General features: G+C 42.4%; 1 protein-coding gene across 3 annotated transcripts; it reads right to left on the reverse strand.

Moving 5' to 3' along the window:
- Nucleotides 1-15,446: 15,446 nt before the first annotated feature.
- On the reverse strand, nucleotides 15,447-17,453 carry LOC135557806 (sterile alpha motif domain-containing protein 15-like). 3 transcript variants are annotated; one of them, XM_064991436.1, is made up of 4 exons: nucleotides 17,359-17,453; nucleotides 16,970-17,091; nucleotides 16,669-16,767; nucleotides 15,447-15,806 (listed from the first exon to the last, which is right to left on the reverse strand). In XM_064991436.1, the coding sequence occupies exons 2-4, from the start codon at nucleotides 17,039-17,041 to the stop codon at nucleotides 15,636-15,638; spliced, it is 342 nt and encodes a 113-aa protein (XP_064847508.1). In that variant the 5' UTR covers nucleotides 17,042-17,091; nucleotides 17,359-17,453; the 3' UTR covers nucleotides 15,447-15,635. The 3 variants fall into 3 exon arrangements, with proteins under 3 accessions (XP_064847508.1, XP_064847506.1, XP_064847507.1); XM_064991434.1 differs by having other exon boundaries at nucleotides 16,970-17,104; nucleotides 17,359-17,451; XM_064991435.1 differs by having other exon boundaries at nucleotides 16,970-17,100; nucleotides 17,359-17,440.
- Nucleotides 17,454-17,543: the final 90 nt, after the last annotated feature.

Genomic DNA, 17,543 nt, shown 5'->3' on the forward strand with positions numbered 1-17,543 from the left:
CTCCTTTCCAAATCAAATCAATTGAATTTACCACAGGTGGACTCCAATCAAGCTGTAGAAACATTTCCAGAATGATCAATGGAAACAGGATGGACCTGAGCTCAATTTCGAGTCTCGTAGCCAGTGGGGATTTTATAATGTAAATCTAAAAATAAATAAAAAATCTGGAATGCACGCCAGCAAAGCCACAACACAACACTAAACAATACATTAATTGCACTATGGCCTACATAAACCTATCCCAACAGCAGAGTCCCAACAGCAGTCCCAACACCTTACCACTGCTACATCTGACTATCAGCGGAGCCTTGTCGGGCAGCGAAACAGTTCATTCAGCCTCATTTACTGCCTCTTAAAAAACAACTGATATGGCTGACTTGCTTAAACAAATGTGATGTCTGTTGACAATTGAGATGTACAAACTAGCATAAGGAGATGACAAGCGGATAAGAGACAATCCGTAATTTTGATTAAAACATTAATGAGCGAGCTAGGACGGATGTAGTCAATGTAACTATTTGTTCAGCACTTTTGAAATGTACAGTGACAGAATTCAGAACATGGGCCGTTCTTACAGTGTTCTCCCTGTACACCAAGTCAGAACCGTAGGATAAATAAAGGGGAATATAAGTAGACAATGAAACCTCTTACAATATTCAATGATTACATTTCTCAAAAACAGGTTATAGGCTAGATGTGCACCACCAAGTCAGAACAGTAGGCGAAATTAAGAGGTGAAAATAGACCAAATTATTAGGATGAGGCACAAGGGCTACTAACAGCTTACTGCACAACATACACTTAGTGTTACTTTCTTAGCTACTGTATACATATCTCCCTGGCATATTACATAATTTATGCAGCAGCATACAAGACATTTTTGGACTCACCTGTGCTGTGCTCACTTGAACAAGAAGGTGGTGTGGTGGTCCTTCGTGGGCAAATTTGGTCATCAAACACAGCAATATAATTTTAGAGAGAGCAGAGCACACACTGTCTCCCTGATCTGACATTCCAATGAACACCGCTGCTATGACTACAATACATCAAATTCCCTTAGAGAACAGGTTTATGACCCTGTTTTATAGATATTTTTACCACTACTGAGTACAACAGTTATAGAAATGTGTTGACTCCCTGTCCTATGTTGACTGCTCTGGTGGCTGGTGCTGGTGAAAGGGGAGTAGTAGCCCTAGCAGAGAGGTCCGAAGTAAAGTCAATAACAAAAGGACTATGGTGTAATTGTTAAATGGACAAGTTATGACTCCTTAAGCATGGCAAATGATCCTGACCCAAAGTGGTTGTGTGTATATAAGGGTTTGAGTGTGTGTGTGTTTGTGTATGTGATAGAGATGTAGTGAGTTAGTATGCGTGTCTGAGTGTGTGTTTATGTGTGTGTGTGTGTGCCAACCAGCCTTCTGCTGTGCATGGCACGGCCTCTGGATGTGCAATGAGGCGGGGCGGACCTGCTACTTTCCGACTCAAATGGCACTGGAGACGTGATATTGATTCACCCCGTAGAGATGAGGCTTTTTTCACCTGTGAAAACTCAGCCAAACATGAAGAGAATGGTTACGACAGTAATCCCGGCTAAATTTGTTTTGTAAGGAAAAAGGGACAACCCCATTGCCGAGACATGGGGAGCAGCAGGAAATCCATGTCGGAGCCTGTCTACCTAATTGTGCCTTTAAAACTTCTTAGGGATAGTCCCTTTTTTTCAATTTTCGCCTAAAATGACATACTAACTGCCTAACTAATTGCCTGTAACTCAGACCCTGAAGCAAGGATATGCATATTATTGGTACCATTTGAAAGGAAACACTATAACACAATAGATCTGGTAGAAGAAAATACAAAGAAAAAAACAACCGTTTTTTTTCTACCACCATCTTTGAAATGCAAGAGAAAGGTCCCAGTTCTAGCCATCACTGTGGTTGTAATTATGATGGTGTCCACAAGATGGCAGCAGTGTACGTGCAGCCGAATAACTTGACGCATGAGCGAACGACATAACATTTAGTGTGAAGTCACACAGGTACATTTGGGCAAATTGTAAAGGAGACATTGGCATTCATATTACATTTTTTTCTGCAAGAATATCGTCAAATCTGTATACTTGGACTAAGTTCAACATTTGCAATTACAACCAGTTTTCATAACTTCATAACTGAATATTCTTATCATTTTTGTCTAAAAGGAAAAGGGATGCTGTCGCAAAAGGTTAGCACCTACATTTTGCGACAGACATGGCTATCTAGCTAGCTTTGTTTGACCCCGATTAGTGCTTATTTGACAAAGATACAGTCGATAAAATGAAGACCACCCGCGTCATCGGCGTGCCATGAAGGCGTCGCTCTCTGACCAAATATGGTGTTCTATAGGATATACTGAACTCCTAATGATATAGTGAAGTCTCGTTATGTTCTAGGATCTCTGAGGAATACATACAAATGTGATTTGACTGGTTGAAACAACATTTAGGGTGAGATTTTCACAGATTCCTTTCTTTGCAAATTGAACGAGTGGAAATATAAAATCGATCGTGCATGATATATGGACCTTTTTAGGATATGAAATAGGATTTCATCTAACAAAACGACACTTCATGTTATCTCTGGGACCCTTTGGATGATAAATCAGAGCAAGATTTCAGAATGTAAGTACACATTTCACCTTCAGAGGTGAATTTATCAAACCTCTCGCGTTGAAAAAAAGATTTTGTTGTTAGGAGCTCTCCTCAAACAATAGCATGGCATTTTTTTCGCAGTAATAGCTACTGTAAATTGGACAGTGTAGTTATATTAAGAAGAATTTAAGCTTTCAGCCAATATAAGACACTTGTATGTACCGACATTTGTTGTTTCTCTAAAATCTGTGATGGTGACAAAAGTCGCTGCATGATTTACAACTGTCACGCCGATCCTTTACATTGGGGTTTCTACACAGCAATTTGCATAGCAAGCCACACTCATCACCTAAATGAACATATAACTTGATTATTAATCAATTATTGAATTAATAATCTACTCAATCTTAGATTGTTAACCTTTAGAAAACATAGAGAACGTACATACACAAACACACACACACACACACACACACACACACACACACACATGATCACTACTTGTCTTTGTGAGAGGTATTGATGTGTCAAAAGCACAGAAAACACACAGCTCAGACACCCATATATACCCCACAAGACATGCCACCAGGGGTCTCTTCACAGTCCCCAAGTCAGAGCAATGACTACATGGAACTCTCTTCCACATCAAGTAACTCAATCGAGCAGTAAAACCAGATTTAAAAAACACCTCATGGCACAACACGGACTGTGAAGAGACACATAAACACGCACGCATACGCACACACCCTCTAACACGTGTTCCTAATTGAAAGCAGTTTGCTAGACAACCTCCAGCTATACAGAGACAATCAGAGGCAGCAGCAGCATACCATTGTTTTAGTAGAGGATATCTACTGTATGCTTTCCCTGGGGCAGTTATCGCCCATAAAAAAGCCTTATGCAGCATCATACACATGCATACATACACACACACACACACACACACACACACACACACACACACACACACACACACACACACACACACACACACACACACACACACACACACACACACACACACACACACACACACACACACACACACACTTCCTTCTGCAGCAGGCCCAGTCAGGTCACGAGGGATCTGTTTTCAGATGGTCTAACGTATGCTGGGGCTCATGTAGAGAAAGCTACTGCATCATCACACTCTGCTGCTAGGCTGGGGGAGAGAGAGGGGGAGAGAAAGAGAGAGGGGGGGAGAGAGAGAGACTTATACAAGATACTAACCTCAACATTAAAACCTTCAGTCAAGATCAAAATTTCAGACCTAAAATTTTGGACAAAATTACCGGAATTGACGATTACTACTAAGGACTATCAAGAAAAAACTTCTAACAAACCAAAGTCTGCAGAAGAAATACAGCAGAACATGGAAATACCATCCAACACAAAACTGAGTGAGAAATATTCAGTCTGAAGCTCCTTCTGAAGCCAAAAAGTAAAATACAATAATCTTTAGGTTATTTTGTTATATAAAGCTTAGGTAATAAGTATACTAAGCTACCAAGTTGAACCAAGCTAATTGAAGAGACCTGACGGCACCTTCAAAATGCACTGAAGTGTGAAGTCAGATGTGTGAAAACTCTTGAGCCCAACAATGGCAGGAGAGTTTCACTGCCCCCCACCCAGATGCAGAGGTTTCTGAAGCACCAATGGCTTATCCCTGTCCAGAGGTCATTACAATACAGTACCCCTGGATGTTCAAAATAACCCTGCAAGGAATAAGTACAAAAAAAAGCTCCTCAAGGACAATCCAGAGATACTATTTGCTGACAGCTACAAAGAGGGGAACGTAAGCAACTTAATTTTCCACACAGACCCTCCCCTGGCATGGCACAGTGGTATATTAACACAGACCATCCCCTGGCATGGCACAGTGGTATATTAACACAGACCCTCCCCTGGCATGGCACAGTGCTATATTAACACAGACCATCCCCTGGCATGGCACAGTGCTATATTAACACAGACCATCCCCTGGCATGGCACAGTGCTATATTAACACAGACCATCCCCTGGCATGGCACAGTGGTATATTAACACAGACCATCCCCTGGCATGGCACAGTGGTATATTAACACAGACCATCCCCTGGCATGGCACAGTACTATATTAACACAGACCATCCCCTGGCATGGCACAGTGGTATATTAACACAGACCATCCCCTGGCATGGCACAGTGGTATATTAACACAGACCATCCCCTGGCATGGCACAGTGGTATATTAACACAGACCATCCCCTGGCATGGCACAGTGGTATATTAACACAGACCATCCCCTGGCATGGCACAGTGGTATATTAACACAGACCATCCCCTGGCATGGCACAGTGCTATATTAACACAGACCATCCCCTGGCATGGCACAGTGGTATATTAACACAGACCATCCCCTGGCATGGCACAGTGGTATATTAACACAGACCATCCCCTGGCATGGCACAGTGGTATATTAACACAGACCATCCCCTGGCATGGCACAGTGGTATATTAACACAGACCATCCCCTGGCATGGCACAGTGCTATATTAACACAGACCATCCCCTGGAATGGCACAGTGGTATATTAACACAGACCATCCCCTGGCATGGCACAGTGGTATATTAACACAGACCATCCCCTGGCATGGCACAGTGCTATATTAACACAGACCATCCCCTGGCATGGCACAGTGCTATATTAACACAGACCATCCCCTGGCATGGCACAGTGGTATATTAACACAGACCATCCCCTGGCATGGCACAGTGCTATATTAACACAGACCCTCCCCTGGCATGGCACAGTGGTATATTAACACAGACCATCCCCTGGCATGGCACAGTGCTATATTAACACAGACCATCCCCTGGCATGGCACAGTGGTATATTAACACAGACCATCCCCTGGCATGGCACAGTGCTATATTAACACAGACCATCCCCTGGCATGGCACAGTGCTATAAGAGCACACTACAACATGTCAAGAGAGAGGGTATTGGCCCAGGATGGAAACTATGAACACTAGACATTGAGGAAATTGAAACAACCTCTGTCAATGTGTACAAGTCTGTGACAGTAATGGTGCAGGGCATCTTCATACATTTCCAGCAGGAATTTTACGGGATTAAAGAGAGAGCACAGCAGGAAAAGCTCTCTGTGACAACTCCCCCATCCTGAGTGAATCTGATCTCTTCAAACTCTCCTGCAGACGAGGATAGTCCCCCCCCCCAACACTGAACACACCCAGGACCCACAACTGCACTGCTCCTCCATCCTTGAGAGGGATAAATTCACAGAGCTGGAGAGAGACATGGTGGAGCTCAGAGAGCTAGTTCACATAATCCAGACAGAAAAAGCCTACAAAACAGGCAAGCACAACAACACCCCCCAAACAAGACCCGAAAGGCAGAAGGTGGAGATGGACGGCTGTCTGAGAGAGCTGGTTGCTCTACGGACTGAGGTGAGAGAACTTAAGAGGTACACATGGCACTGAAGGACGAGGTCAGAAAGCTGAGGTGTGACAGAGAACAGAACAGCCCACCACAGACCCGGACCACAACCTCAACACAACAATGGGACAGACAACAAGGACCCACCAACCCAACAGACACCACTCCCCCTAACAGCCCTCCTATTAGCTCCCCCATAGCTCTCCTGACAACCCCCCCCACATCCACTGAGGACACACAAGAGCCAGAGATTGTGCTCCTCATTGCCTCAAAGAGAATAAACTTTTTCCCGAACACAAAGTGGCTAAACTCTGGTGCCTAAACACTAGGCATGCCCTGTAGCTGTCGTCAGAGGACAGACTAGGGTCCCCAGCCACATCATAACTCACACGGGCACAAATGACCTGAGGGCCCAGCATGAAAAGGTATTAAAGGCACTCAAGGGAGTGATTGAAAAAGCTTATTCCACTATCTCCAATGCACAAGTGGTTATCTCCACCTTGCTTGAAAAAAATAAAGGAGAGTAGCACTCTCTCGGAGCTCAGATGCAAAAATGTAATGACCAACATTTCGACAGACAAGCTGTCTTCGTCAGGGTATATCTCCACCCTGCTACCACGAAAATAATTTCTCCCTGCCACTACACAGCAGGTGAATACAAGCATTTCATGAGACTGTGCCTCAAAACCTAATGTCTACCTGGCCCACCACTCCACCATGGACTTGAATAGCCTTTATGACCAGGTCCATCTATACAAGGCAGCAATCCCAACTTTTGCCAGGACGTCACCTTCAACTGTAGCCCCAGCACCTCACACAGGAGCAACAGAGCAACAGACACCCCTCCCACACCAGCGAGACACCCTCCCAGAACTGCAAGACCCCTTCCGAAAGGACCTGCAACGAGAGAATCCACGCCAAGAGGACCTACATCCAAACCACAGCATAACCAGCCACACCCCAAGCAAACCCTGGCCACACCCAATATAGCCCCCCCCATATCAGAACTATGCCTCTTCTGCCCACCCCATGCCCCCACACCTGCAGCAAGGACCTCAACATGACAGCAGGACATATGCCCAGGCTGTGAGCAGAGCAACATGCCCAACCCCCACTATCAGCGCCACAGGTAGCTTCCACAAAGCTGTTAACGATCTGAGCGACAAGGATAGAAGGGCCTTCAATGTCATCAAAAGGAACATAAATTTGACATACCAATTAGGATCTGGCAAAAAATACTTGAATCAATTATAGAACCCATTGCCCTTTATAGTTGTGAGGTCTGGGGTCCACTCACATACCAAGAATTCACAAAATGGGACAAACACCAAATTGAGACTCTGCATGCAGAATTCTGCAAAATATCCTTTGTGTACAACGTAAAACACCAAATAATGCATGCAAAGCAGAATTAGACCGATAACTGCTAATTATCAAAAGCCAGAAAATAGCCTTTAAATTCTACAATTACCTAAAAGGAAGCGATTCCTAAACCTTCCATAACAAAACAATCACCTACAGTGAAAAGAACCTGGAGAAAAGACCCCTAAGCAAGCTGGTCCTGAGGCTCTGTTCAGAAACACAAACAGACCCCACAGTGCCCCAGGACAGCAATACAATTAGACCCAACCAAATCATGAGAAAACAAAAATATAATTATTTGACACATTGGAAAGAATTTACAAAAATGCATAGCCTTGCTATTGAGAAAGGCAGCTAAAGGCAGACCTGGCACTCAAGAGAAGACAGGCTATGTGCACACTGCCCACAAATGAGGTGGAAACTGAGCTGCACTTCCTAACCTCCTGCCAAATGTAAAACCATATTAGAGACACATATTTGCCTCAGATTACGCAGATACACAAAGAATTTGAAAATAAATAAAATATTTATAAACTCCCATATCTATTGGGTGAAATACCACAGTGTGACATCACAGCAGCAAGATTTGTGACCTGTTGCCACAAGAAAAGGGCAACCAGTGAAGAACAAACACCATTATAAATACAACCTATATTTATGTTTATTTGTTTTATCCTTTTGTATATTTCACAAGGAGAAACAGATTAAGGCCATGGTAGCATTCCAAATATCCTTATGCTGATATAAACACTTTCCGATTTGTTGACCTGGAGGGAATTGTTCAACACATTAGATAGTTTGATTAAAAACATTCCTTAATTGAACTGTCAGGTTGGGTTTAAATGGTTTAAGTAGGTCAGACCTGAACACATCATCCTGCGCGTGTGCCTGAATGCGTGCGTGCGTGCGTGCCTGCCTGCGTACGATCGAGCGAGTGTGTGAGTGTGTGTCTGCCTACGGGTTTGTGAAACAGAGACTGTGTGTTTGTTGAAATAGCAATTTATATCAGTGTGTCTGCCAACCTTAATGCCAACGCGATTAAGGTTGGCAGCTCTTAGGTGACATTCTCGATACCATAGCAACACCTAAACAACACTTTGGGCTGGCATGTATTTAAAGGTTCACTCTCAGACAACACAATACTGCATAGAGACAGTACTATTTTATTGACCTTTTGGATTCCAATGCTACTATTGCAGACAGGTATACTACGATTGAAGCTAGATCTACTCAGGGTTTTCTAAAGTTAGTCAGCTTCAGTTAGCTTGACATTCCAGCTCAGGCTTTAATCATACTACGACAGTGGATATTGCTAGTCCGCCTAACGCTAACTATAGCAGTCTTGTAACTGCGTGTGCAGGTCGCACATAAATAGTCGAACCCAACTCTTCATTGAAACAAGCGAGTCAGTGCCACATTTTTTGTATTTGTGCCGAAATCAAAATGAGAGAAGTTGTCTTGCAAATTCAGCAACTAGGTGTGAAATAGGCTTTTTGAAGTATCGTCTTCATTTTATTACTTATCGTTGATGCCGTCTTTGGTGTGCTGATCAATGCACCAGCACCTTTTTCCCTCACTCCTATCAATACAACATTGTATTAAGGCACACACAAGTTTTACTGTGTGTGAAGATTCAAATGCATTCCCAATTGATAAATGTCTAATGTGATAGGTATTCCTCAAATGAAGAGGATGATAATGCAATCTTTGCCAGATGGAGGGGATCTGATTTCATTGGTACTCAAATAAGGGGCCAGGACTCCGGTCTGGAAGCACACTTTGACTGCACCCACAGTATTGTTTCGGTATTGCAGTTTATCTGAATCACGGCCGAGAAAGACAATTCCCATTGAAGGCCCCATAAAGAAGTCAAATTTGAACATTCCTAATAAGACACTTCAGTCATCAACTTTGTACACAAAACCTGCATTGAATTATTCAAATTATTGTCGCTGAGGCCAATTTTTTCCCTCATCACTCACAACTGAAGATATTAACATTTTACATTCATGCTCTGATGTCATGACCACAGCAAGCCAGGGTATGTTCCGGTTGGCTTGTTCAGCTGTCCGCGTGCTCTGTCAGAGTATCGGGGCATGTTCGCTAGAGTGCAGGCGGAGTAATCCCAGTAAGAAAGATGGCAGTAACCACGAAACAGCATATGCGAAGGTGAGTAGATTACATTGACAACAAAGGTCAGGCATCTTGGAGGCAGTCTCTAGTTGTTATTATACCTCACTACTATCGCAGCTCAGCCACTTCAATCAGGATAAATGGAGTTAGCCCTGTGTTAGCCTGCCCGGGAGCAGGTTAGTTCTGAAGGATTCATTGCCATAGAAATGTACCTGGCTAAAAGGTGAGCCACTTCCGTGGTACCGGTTATCCAGGGTTGAACTCAGAGTTGACCAAAGTTACCTCAATAACTCCATAAACCATGTGTGTAGTATAGGGCTCTGGTCCTGTTTGTAGATAACTTTTTTGGGACTAGGGGCAGTATTGAGTAGCTTGGATGAATAAGGTGCCCAGAGTAAACTGCCTGCTACTCAGTCCCAGTTGCTAATATATGCATATTATTGGTAGATTTGGATGGAAAACACTCTGAAGTTTGTAAAACTGTTTGAATGATGTATGTGAGTATAACAGAACTCATATGACCTGAGAAAAAAATCCAACCAGGAAATGGGAAATCTGAGGTTTGTAGTTTTTCAAGTCATTCAAATATTCAGTGTCTATGGGATCATATTGCACTTCCTAAGGCTTCCACTAGATCTCAGTCTAGTCTTTAGAAACTTGTTTGAGACTTCTACTGTGAAGGAGGGGGGAATGAGAGCTGACTGAGTCAGGGGTCTGCCAGAGTGGCATGAGCTGATCACGCACACTCACGTGAGAGTTAGCTGCATGCCATTGCATTTCTAAAGACAAAGGAATTCTCCGGTTGAAACATTATTGAAGATTTATGATAAAAACATCCTAAAGATTGATTCTATACTTTGTTTGACATGTTTCTACGAACTATAATATTACTTTTTGTCTGAACTTTCGCCTGGACTTGCCCGCACCTCGTGAGTTAGGATTGTGTTCTAAACGCGCAAACAAAAAGGAGGTATTTGGACATCAATGATGGACTTTATCGAACAAAACAAACATTTGTTGTGGAACTGGGATTCATGGGAGTGCATTCTGATGAAGATCATCAAAGGTAAGTGAATATTTATAATGCTATTTCTGACTTCTGTTGACTCCACAACATGGCGGGTATCTGCATGGCTTGTTTTTGTGTCTGAGCGCCGTACTCAGATTATTGCATGGTTTGCTTTTTCCGTGAAGTTTGTTTTAAATCTGACTCAGCAGTTGCATTAAGGAGAAGTGGATCTAAAATTCCATGCATAACACTTGTATCTTTTAGCAATGTTTATTATGAGTATTTCTGTAAATTGATGTCGCTCTCTGCAAAATCACCGGATGTTTTGGAACTACTGAACATAACACGCCAATGTAAACTGAAATTCTTGGATATAAATATGAACTTTATTGAACAAAACATACATGTATTGTGTAACATGAAGTCCTATGAGTGTCATCTGATGAAGATCATCAATGGTTAGTGATTCATTTGATCTATATTTCTGCTTTTTGTGACTCCTCTCTTTGGCTGAAAAAATGGCTGTGTTTTTCTGTGACTATGTACTGACCTAAAATAATCGTTTGGTGTGTTTTCGTCGTCAAGCCTTTTTGAAAAATCGGACACTCTGGCTGGATTTACAACAAGTTTATCTTTAAAATGGTGTAAAATACTTGTATGTTTGAGGAATTTTAATTATGGGATTTCTGTTGTTTTGAATTTGGCGCCCTGCAAAATATCGCTGGCTGTAGGCGAGGTGGGACGCTACCGTCCGACATATCCCAGAGAGGATAACTGCTGGTGTTTTGTTTGCAATTGTGGTCATACTTTATTGATTTCTGAATGATGGAGGAAAAAGATAATTACATTTAGGATAGCTGAATGAATGGGGTGACTGAATCAAACTGATCTTATAGGTCTTTCTATCTCTCTCTCTCTCTCTCACACACACACACACACACACACACACACACACACACACACACACCGTCAGACACAGAGGCATAAAATAGTGCTTCATACCTTCCATTTTCTTCCCACTGATATAAGATATGTAACCTGGCTGAAATTAGCTTAACCCTGGATGTAATGAGCTGCCAGCTACGTTCTCTAGTGGATGAGATCCCAAAGGGCTGTGAGGTCTGGGTTGTTGCTGGTTCAGTTTCACCATGGAGAAGGGCATCTTAGCATGCTGACTGAACAGGCCCTGCTGTATCAATAGAACTGCCTTCAGAGCTGAAATGTTCATTGAGGTGTGAGCCATCCTTTTCCCTTTGGCCTGAAGATTAAAAAATGCATCTGTTTTTTTTTTAGAGAGAGAATGGCTTATTTCTCCAGGCAAATACATCCAATCCTATGGGCCGAATAATCAATAGGCCAACTGTTTCCTTTCCTATTGAATATGTTGTGCTTTCAGCAAGCTACTGTGGCGTAGGCAATGTAAGTTTGGTCGATGTGCTCATTCTGCTTAAGCCCAAGCCACAGCTCTTTTTATGGGTTGGTGGTGGAAGGAACTATACTACTTTCTATGCACATCTCTCACTTTTTAGACTAAGAATCATGTTTGTGAAAGACATAAGCATTGTCTTTAATGGGAAGGCTATGTGGTGATTAATATTGTTAACGTGTGATATTGAATATAGAAAGTGATCAAAGATGAAGTTGGAGCCTTTCTGGCAGTCAGCAAAGAAATATCAGTGAAATGAGGCATTCATGGGATATGGTGTGCTAGTCACAATGGTGCCTCTCAGGCTCCCATGAATAATAAGATAGATGATAACCAACACAGACACAAAAATAAGAAACACCTTTATAACTCATTAGGGTCACATATTCACATATCAGAGACCTGTATCAACATAAATATGATTGACTAACCTATACCTTGTCCAGTCCTTAATTAATTTGGCTGCTTTAGTCAATCCGGGCTAATTTATTATATGCTATATAACAACATAACAAGAGAATGACAAATGCCTCATTTGCATTTTAGTAAGGGGCGTTTATGGCATTAATTAAGCGTGGGCATATTTTCTCCTCTCTTAGCACTGCAAGTTATCTTGGTTGGACTGATAAGAACTCATATCATGCCGAGCACGAGCGCAGTCATTTCATATCTTAATTCAATCTGATGTGATCCACCATGCATCTGTAAGTGGACAAGACGATAATGGGTACATTACATGATTCTCAATTTCACCTAGAAAAATAAAATAAAAACCTCAACACGCAAGCAAGGGGGTTCTATAAATACACATTTAATCTGACCGCGCCTTTCTCATCATATGATGGGAATTTTTGACCTTGCAGTGTTATAGTGTTATGGGGCTCCCGAGTGCCGCAGCGGTCTAAGGCTCTGCATCTCAGTGCAAGAGGCGTCCTACAGTCCCTGGTTCGAATCCAGGCTGTATCACATCCGGCCGTGATTGGGAGTCCCATTGGGTGGCGCACAATTGGCACAGCGTCGTCTGGGTAGGCCGTCATTGTAAATAATAATTAGTTCTTAACTGACTTGCCTAGTTAAATAAAAAATTAAAAGCTTTTCAACTATACTATTTAGGAGATTACTCACGTTTTCACATAGCCTACTCCGGCGTGAGAGAGGCAATAAGGATGGGAGCCTCATTGCACTAAAAACCGTACCGCTGCTCCCCATGCATTTCCACAAATGCGATTCCCCAGAAGAGTTCAACAGCAATGTGATGCAGATGCTAACGTTTAATGTATGGTAGGCTATAAAATATAGGTAAAAGTTTACCTTGAAGACGGGACATCAGTTATGTTCGATCTGTTATGAACGCCAATGCATTTTGACAGAATTCTGTGCAATGTAAATGGGGGTTCCTTGACTCAGATACCCCAGAAATGTGCACTGGATCCTACAATAGTCTGTGACAATGGCCTTCGAAACCGCCGATGCCCTTCAAGAAATCCATGACCAGCATACAAAGCAACATTCCAACGCTTTCCTTCCCTGGTTGATCTTCGTGGAAAATGCTCACTGGAAGTTGCCTATCTAAAAAAAAAACTGCAGGTGAATAGGGTCCCGCTATCGCTTTGAGGGTGCAGCTTTGCAGCTTTCCAGCTTCAACACAGTGGCTTGACTCTGCGCATTCCACCAGCATGCACCGTTTAGCAGAGAAAACGCCTTTGAAGAGACAGGCAGCTATCTATTCGGCGCTGTCTACTGACGGCGGGTGCTGAATTCTGATCGCGTTACAGCAGCCAAATGTTTGCATCGCTTTTTGTCGGCAGGTCCGCGGATGATATGCTGGCTCGACGCGACCTAATTCAGACGGACACCCCGCCAGACCCAATGTGTCCTCCGGTCTGGACGTCACAGATGTCGTTGACTACTGTCAACCTTTCCCCGCCACCGAGCCAGCTCCATTTCCCGGGTGGCTAGAGGTGCTGTGCTTGGAATGGTAATAGAGGGTGCCCCCAGCACTAGGGATCATTTGTGCATTTATCCAGACAGATGCAGTGCTTCCCAGCACAATCTTAAAACTGTAGTTTACTGCTTCATTAATTTAGTCAGAACTCAACTGCACATCTGACAATGCAGCATCCCTATAGTATGCAAATATATATAAAAAAATGAATTACCATCTTATTTATCATCACAAATAATTATGAGCTCACCACATTTATGAGCAAGCACTAAGCCAATTAAGCTCAATGATTTGATGCAGTGAGACATACACACACACAATCTAATTGGTTCATAATAAGAATAGATCTGCTGCAGCTCTGCAAACAAATAAAGCACACAAATAACAGCAACTGTAGCCTAGGCACCCGTGGTTAGGACCCTGTATATAATATCCTTACAATGTGTATCATGTACTGAAAAACAGCCTTTTACTATATGCTAAATTCAGCATCTTTCAACCTAACTATTTCTGCATTATACAAGGCAACGTCCTTCTCATGCCAAACAAGGGTGTTTGGCAAGAAAATGACAGGTTGGCTATAACCGCCTTGGCACTCCCTGCTTTGCCTCTGGCATCTACTCCTCGGGCTAAAGCACAGGGCTAGCCACAGGCTATTGCTGATGTGTTTATGTAATGGAGGTGCTTCAGTGATTTACAACCTTGCTTGAGACCTGAAGACTTGCGTTAGCTACCTGAGCTGTGCAGGCTTTAGATCAGCGGGCTAACTTGGTATTGTGGCATGAAGACGTGATGAAGATGCCTGGGAATGATACCTCTGAGGTCATCTTATCATCTTCTGCACTTCTTCACGTTGAAAATGCACTTAACACAGGTGTTCTCTGAGTGCGTTCTCTTAACAGGAAATATGACTCTTCCTCAGAACAAATACATTCCTGCCTCTTACCACAGCAATTCATAATACACAAAGTGTCGGGTTTCATCTAATACAGCACTACACTGAGGATCTCTACTGCAGATCAATACAGCCTCATTCAGACACTGTATACAGGCACGGTTCAGATCAATAAAGACAGCTTGTGCCCAAGGTGTTGGAATGAAGGGATCTGTGGTAATTTCAAGAGCCTTTTGAGTTTTCCTCTGACTAATACATTATTTTAGGATGCAGAAAACGACATCCTGTTGTTGTACCTTGCATTACCTAGTTAATCAATAAAGGACATTGTAATGAGGAAACTGTGTGCCAACTGTTCATGGACCAATTGAGTATTCATTTCATTCAATAAACCTTCATACTCTGTCGGTCCATGCATAAGTGGAACATAGCCTTAATAGGCCTTTGGCTTAGAATATTTATCTGTTTTCATGCACACTATGTCAGGAGGTCTAGACCCTTTGGCACAGCAGGTAGTGCACTAACTACAGGGTCATAGTTCTAAGCCCTTCACTTCACCAGATGTTACCCCACAATCACATTATTACAAATGAAATCATCTGAAAAACTAAATACACACCCCAGAACACCAATTTAATCACAAAGTGCCTTACAAAACACTGTCTTGATATAGTGTCTCAACATCTGTAATTGAATGGAACATTATTGTCTCATCATTCACAACTAATATCATCTTACAAACAACACACTGACAGACAGCTCATTCATTCATGTTTCTTTTATCAGATGGACAGATTCCATTCATTGTTTCCTGTCGAGGAACTGTGTGTAGGTGAAGGAATCGGCCCAGTCCCCTGTTCTGCTCTTCTTCTCCAGGAACAGGCCCATGCTGTCTCTGGGGGGGTCTGCGATGCTGCGGCTCCACAGCGGCTCTGATGTCCCCAGCAGCTCACGCACATGGGCAGAGATGGCCTACAGGGGGGTATAACACAGGGAGGAGGAGCTGAGTCAAACCATAGGCTACTAAAATATATGTGTCACATTCAGTAGGGTACATTGTAGAATGTTCAGATAGAAATGTATTGCATTTTAGAATAGATATGCCCCTCTGAAATGTATACACTCTTAGAAAAAAAGGTGCTATCTAGAACCTAAAATGGTTCTTCGGCTGTCCCCATAGGAGAACCCGTTGAACAACCCTTTTTGGTTCCAAGTTCCACCCTTTCCACAGAGGGTTCTACCTGGAACCCAAAAGGGTTCTCCTGTGGGGACTGCCGAAGAACCTGTTTGGAATCTAAGAGTGTAGAGTGAGGAAGAAATGGCAGCTTTATTCATAGTATTTCTATCTGCAATAATCAGTTCGTTGCCCACTCCTAATTACAGGGGTGTTCAGGGCTGATAACCCTAACTCCCACAAGCAAGTAATAATAGGTTATAAATGAGAGCATCACCATGCACATTAGAAATATAAACCCTGGTCCAGTTTAGCTGCTATCACCTGGTGAGTTGGCCTATGAAATAGGAATTATTATCTGTGCTGCATCTGATTTTCTGCATTTGGCTGTGTATGAAATAGCATGTTGTGCGGCCTATCATTAAAAATTAGCCTACAACTGAGATGGGAAGATTGTCCAATGCTTTCTTATTTGGGTTGGAACAGGCCTGCACACATTCATGTTGGCGCTCCCAGGAATATTTAGTGCAGAGATTACTGGAGTCTAGCCTATTTCTACTTTCCATTCAGACCTTTTAATTCAAAAATAACTCTATCGAAATTAAAAGTAAGTCAAATAAAAACGTAGAATTTGAACGCTTTGTAGGACCATCTCCTTACCTTCATATCCTCAAAGTCTGTGATTCCTAATCTTGGTAGATAGCAGCAATTTACATAAATCAGCTTTTTACCTGTGATGAGGTTCTCAGTGAAACAGGCCTGGGGGGATAAAGACAGAGCTGTTGAATAAGTGTCTCTCTATCACCAAAGTAGCCCACGCCTGGACTGCTTCTGTCTAAGCCACATTATTATAAAGTTACTCTGATGCTAGGCTAGCTAAAATAAAACTGGAAAGTTACTTGGCATTGTGAATAAATTAGTAACTAAGTCACTTAATTGTTAACTTAATATGTTTACTCACTGTATAATGTGGATATCCTAAGGATCTTATCCATTTTGCCACGTCCTGGCAACTCCAGTGAAGGAACGCCATCTTGCCTGTGTGTCTGTTACCATAGAAACTGCCACCTGTCGGGAACGGTGCTAATGCATCTATCTCATAAATATAACATGTTAGGTAAGCACTAAAATACTTTCAAATGCATCCTGATGTAACTTATTTATAGCAGTAAAACTCAGACCAAGGTCAATATAAAAAGTGTCTGTCACATTATAAATAGTGGAATCCGAAATAAGTAATAAGTAATTTCAAGTGACTTATTGAATATGCTCTATTCTATTTATATTCTACGATATTCAATAATATTCTACTGTATTCTACCATGTTTGAAAGAAGACACTTGTTCTCACCTCTTCGTTCGATAAGGAAAAAAATGGTGTAAATCAGAATGATGGACTCTACTTGGGATCAATGAAAGAGATGTAACAGAGCACTTATTTTCGTGTCAGCGACGACTGGTCGCAATCATTAAAGACCAGCCAATGCGCTTCATACATTTGGGGGAGTTTATTCGTTTTGGCCTACTGATTGGTCA

Source organism: Oncorhynchus masou, chromosome 16 (genome assembly GCF_036934945.1).
Source record: "Oncorhynchus masou masou isolate Uvic2021 chromosome 16, UVic_Omas_1.1, whole genome shotgun sequence".
Taxonomy (NCBI): domain Eukaryota; kingdom Metazoa; phylum Chordata; class Actinopteri; order Salmoniformes; family Salmonidae; genus Oncorhynchus; species Oncorhynchus masou.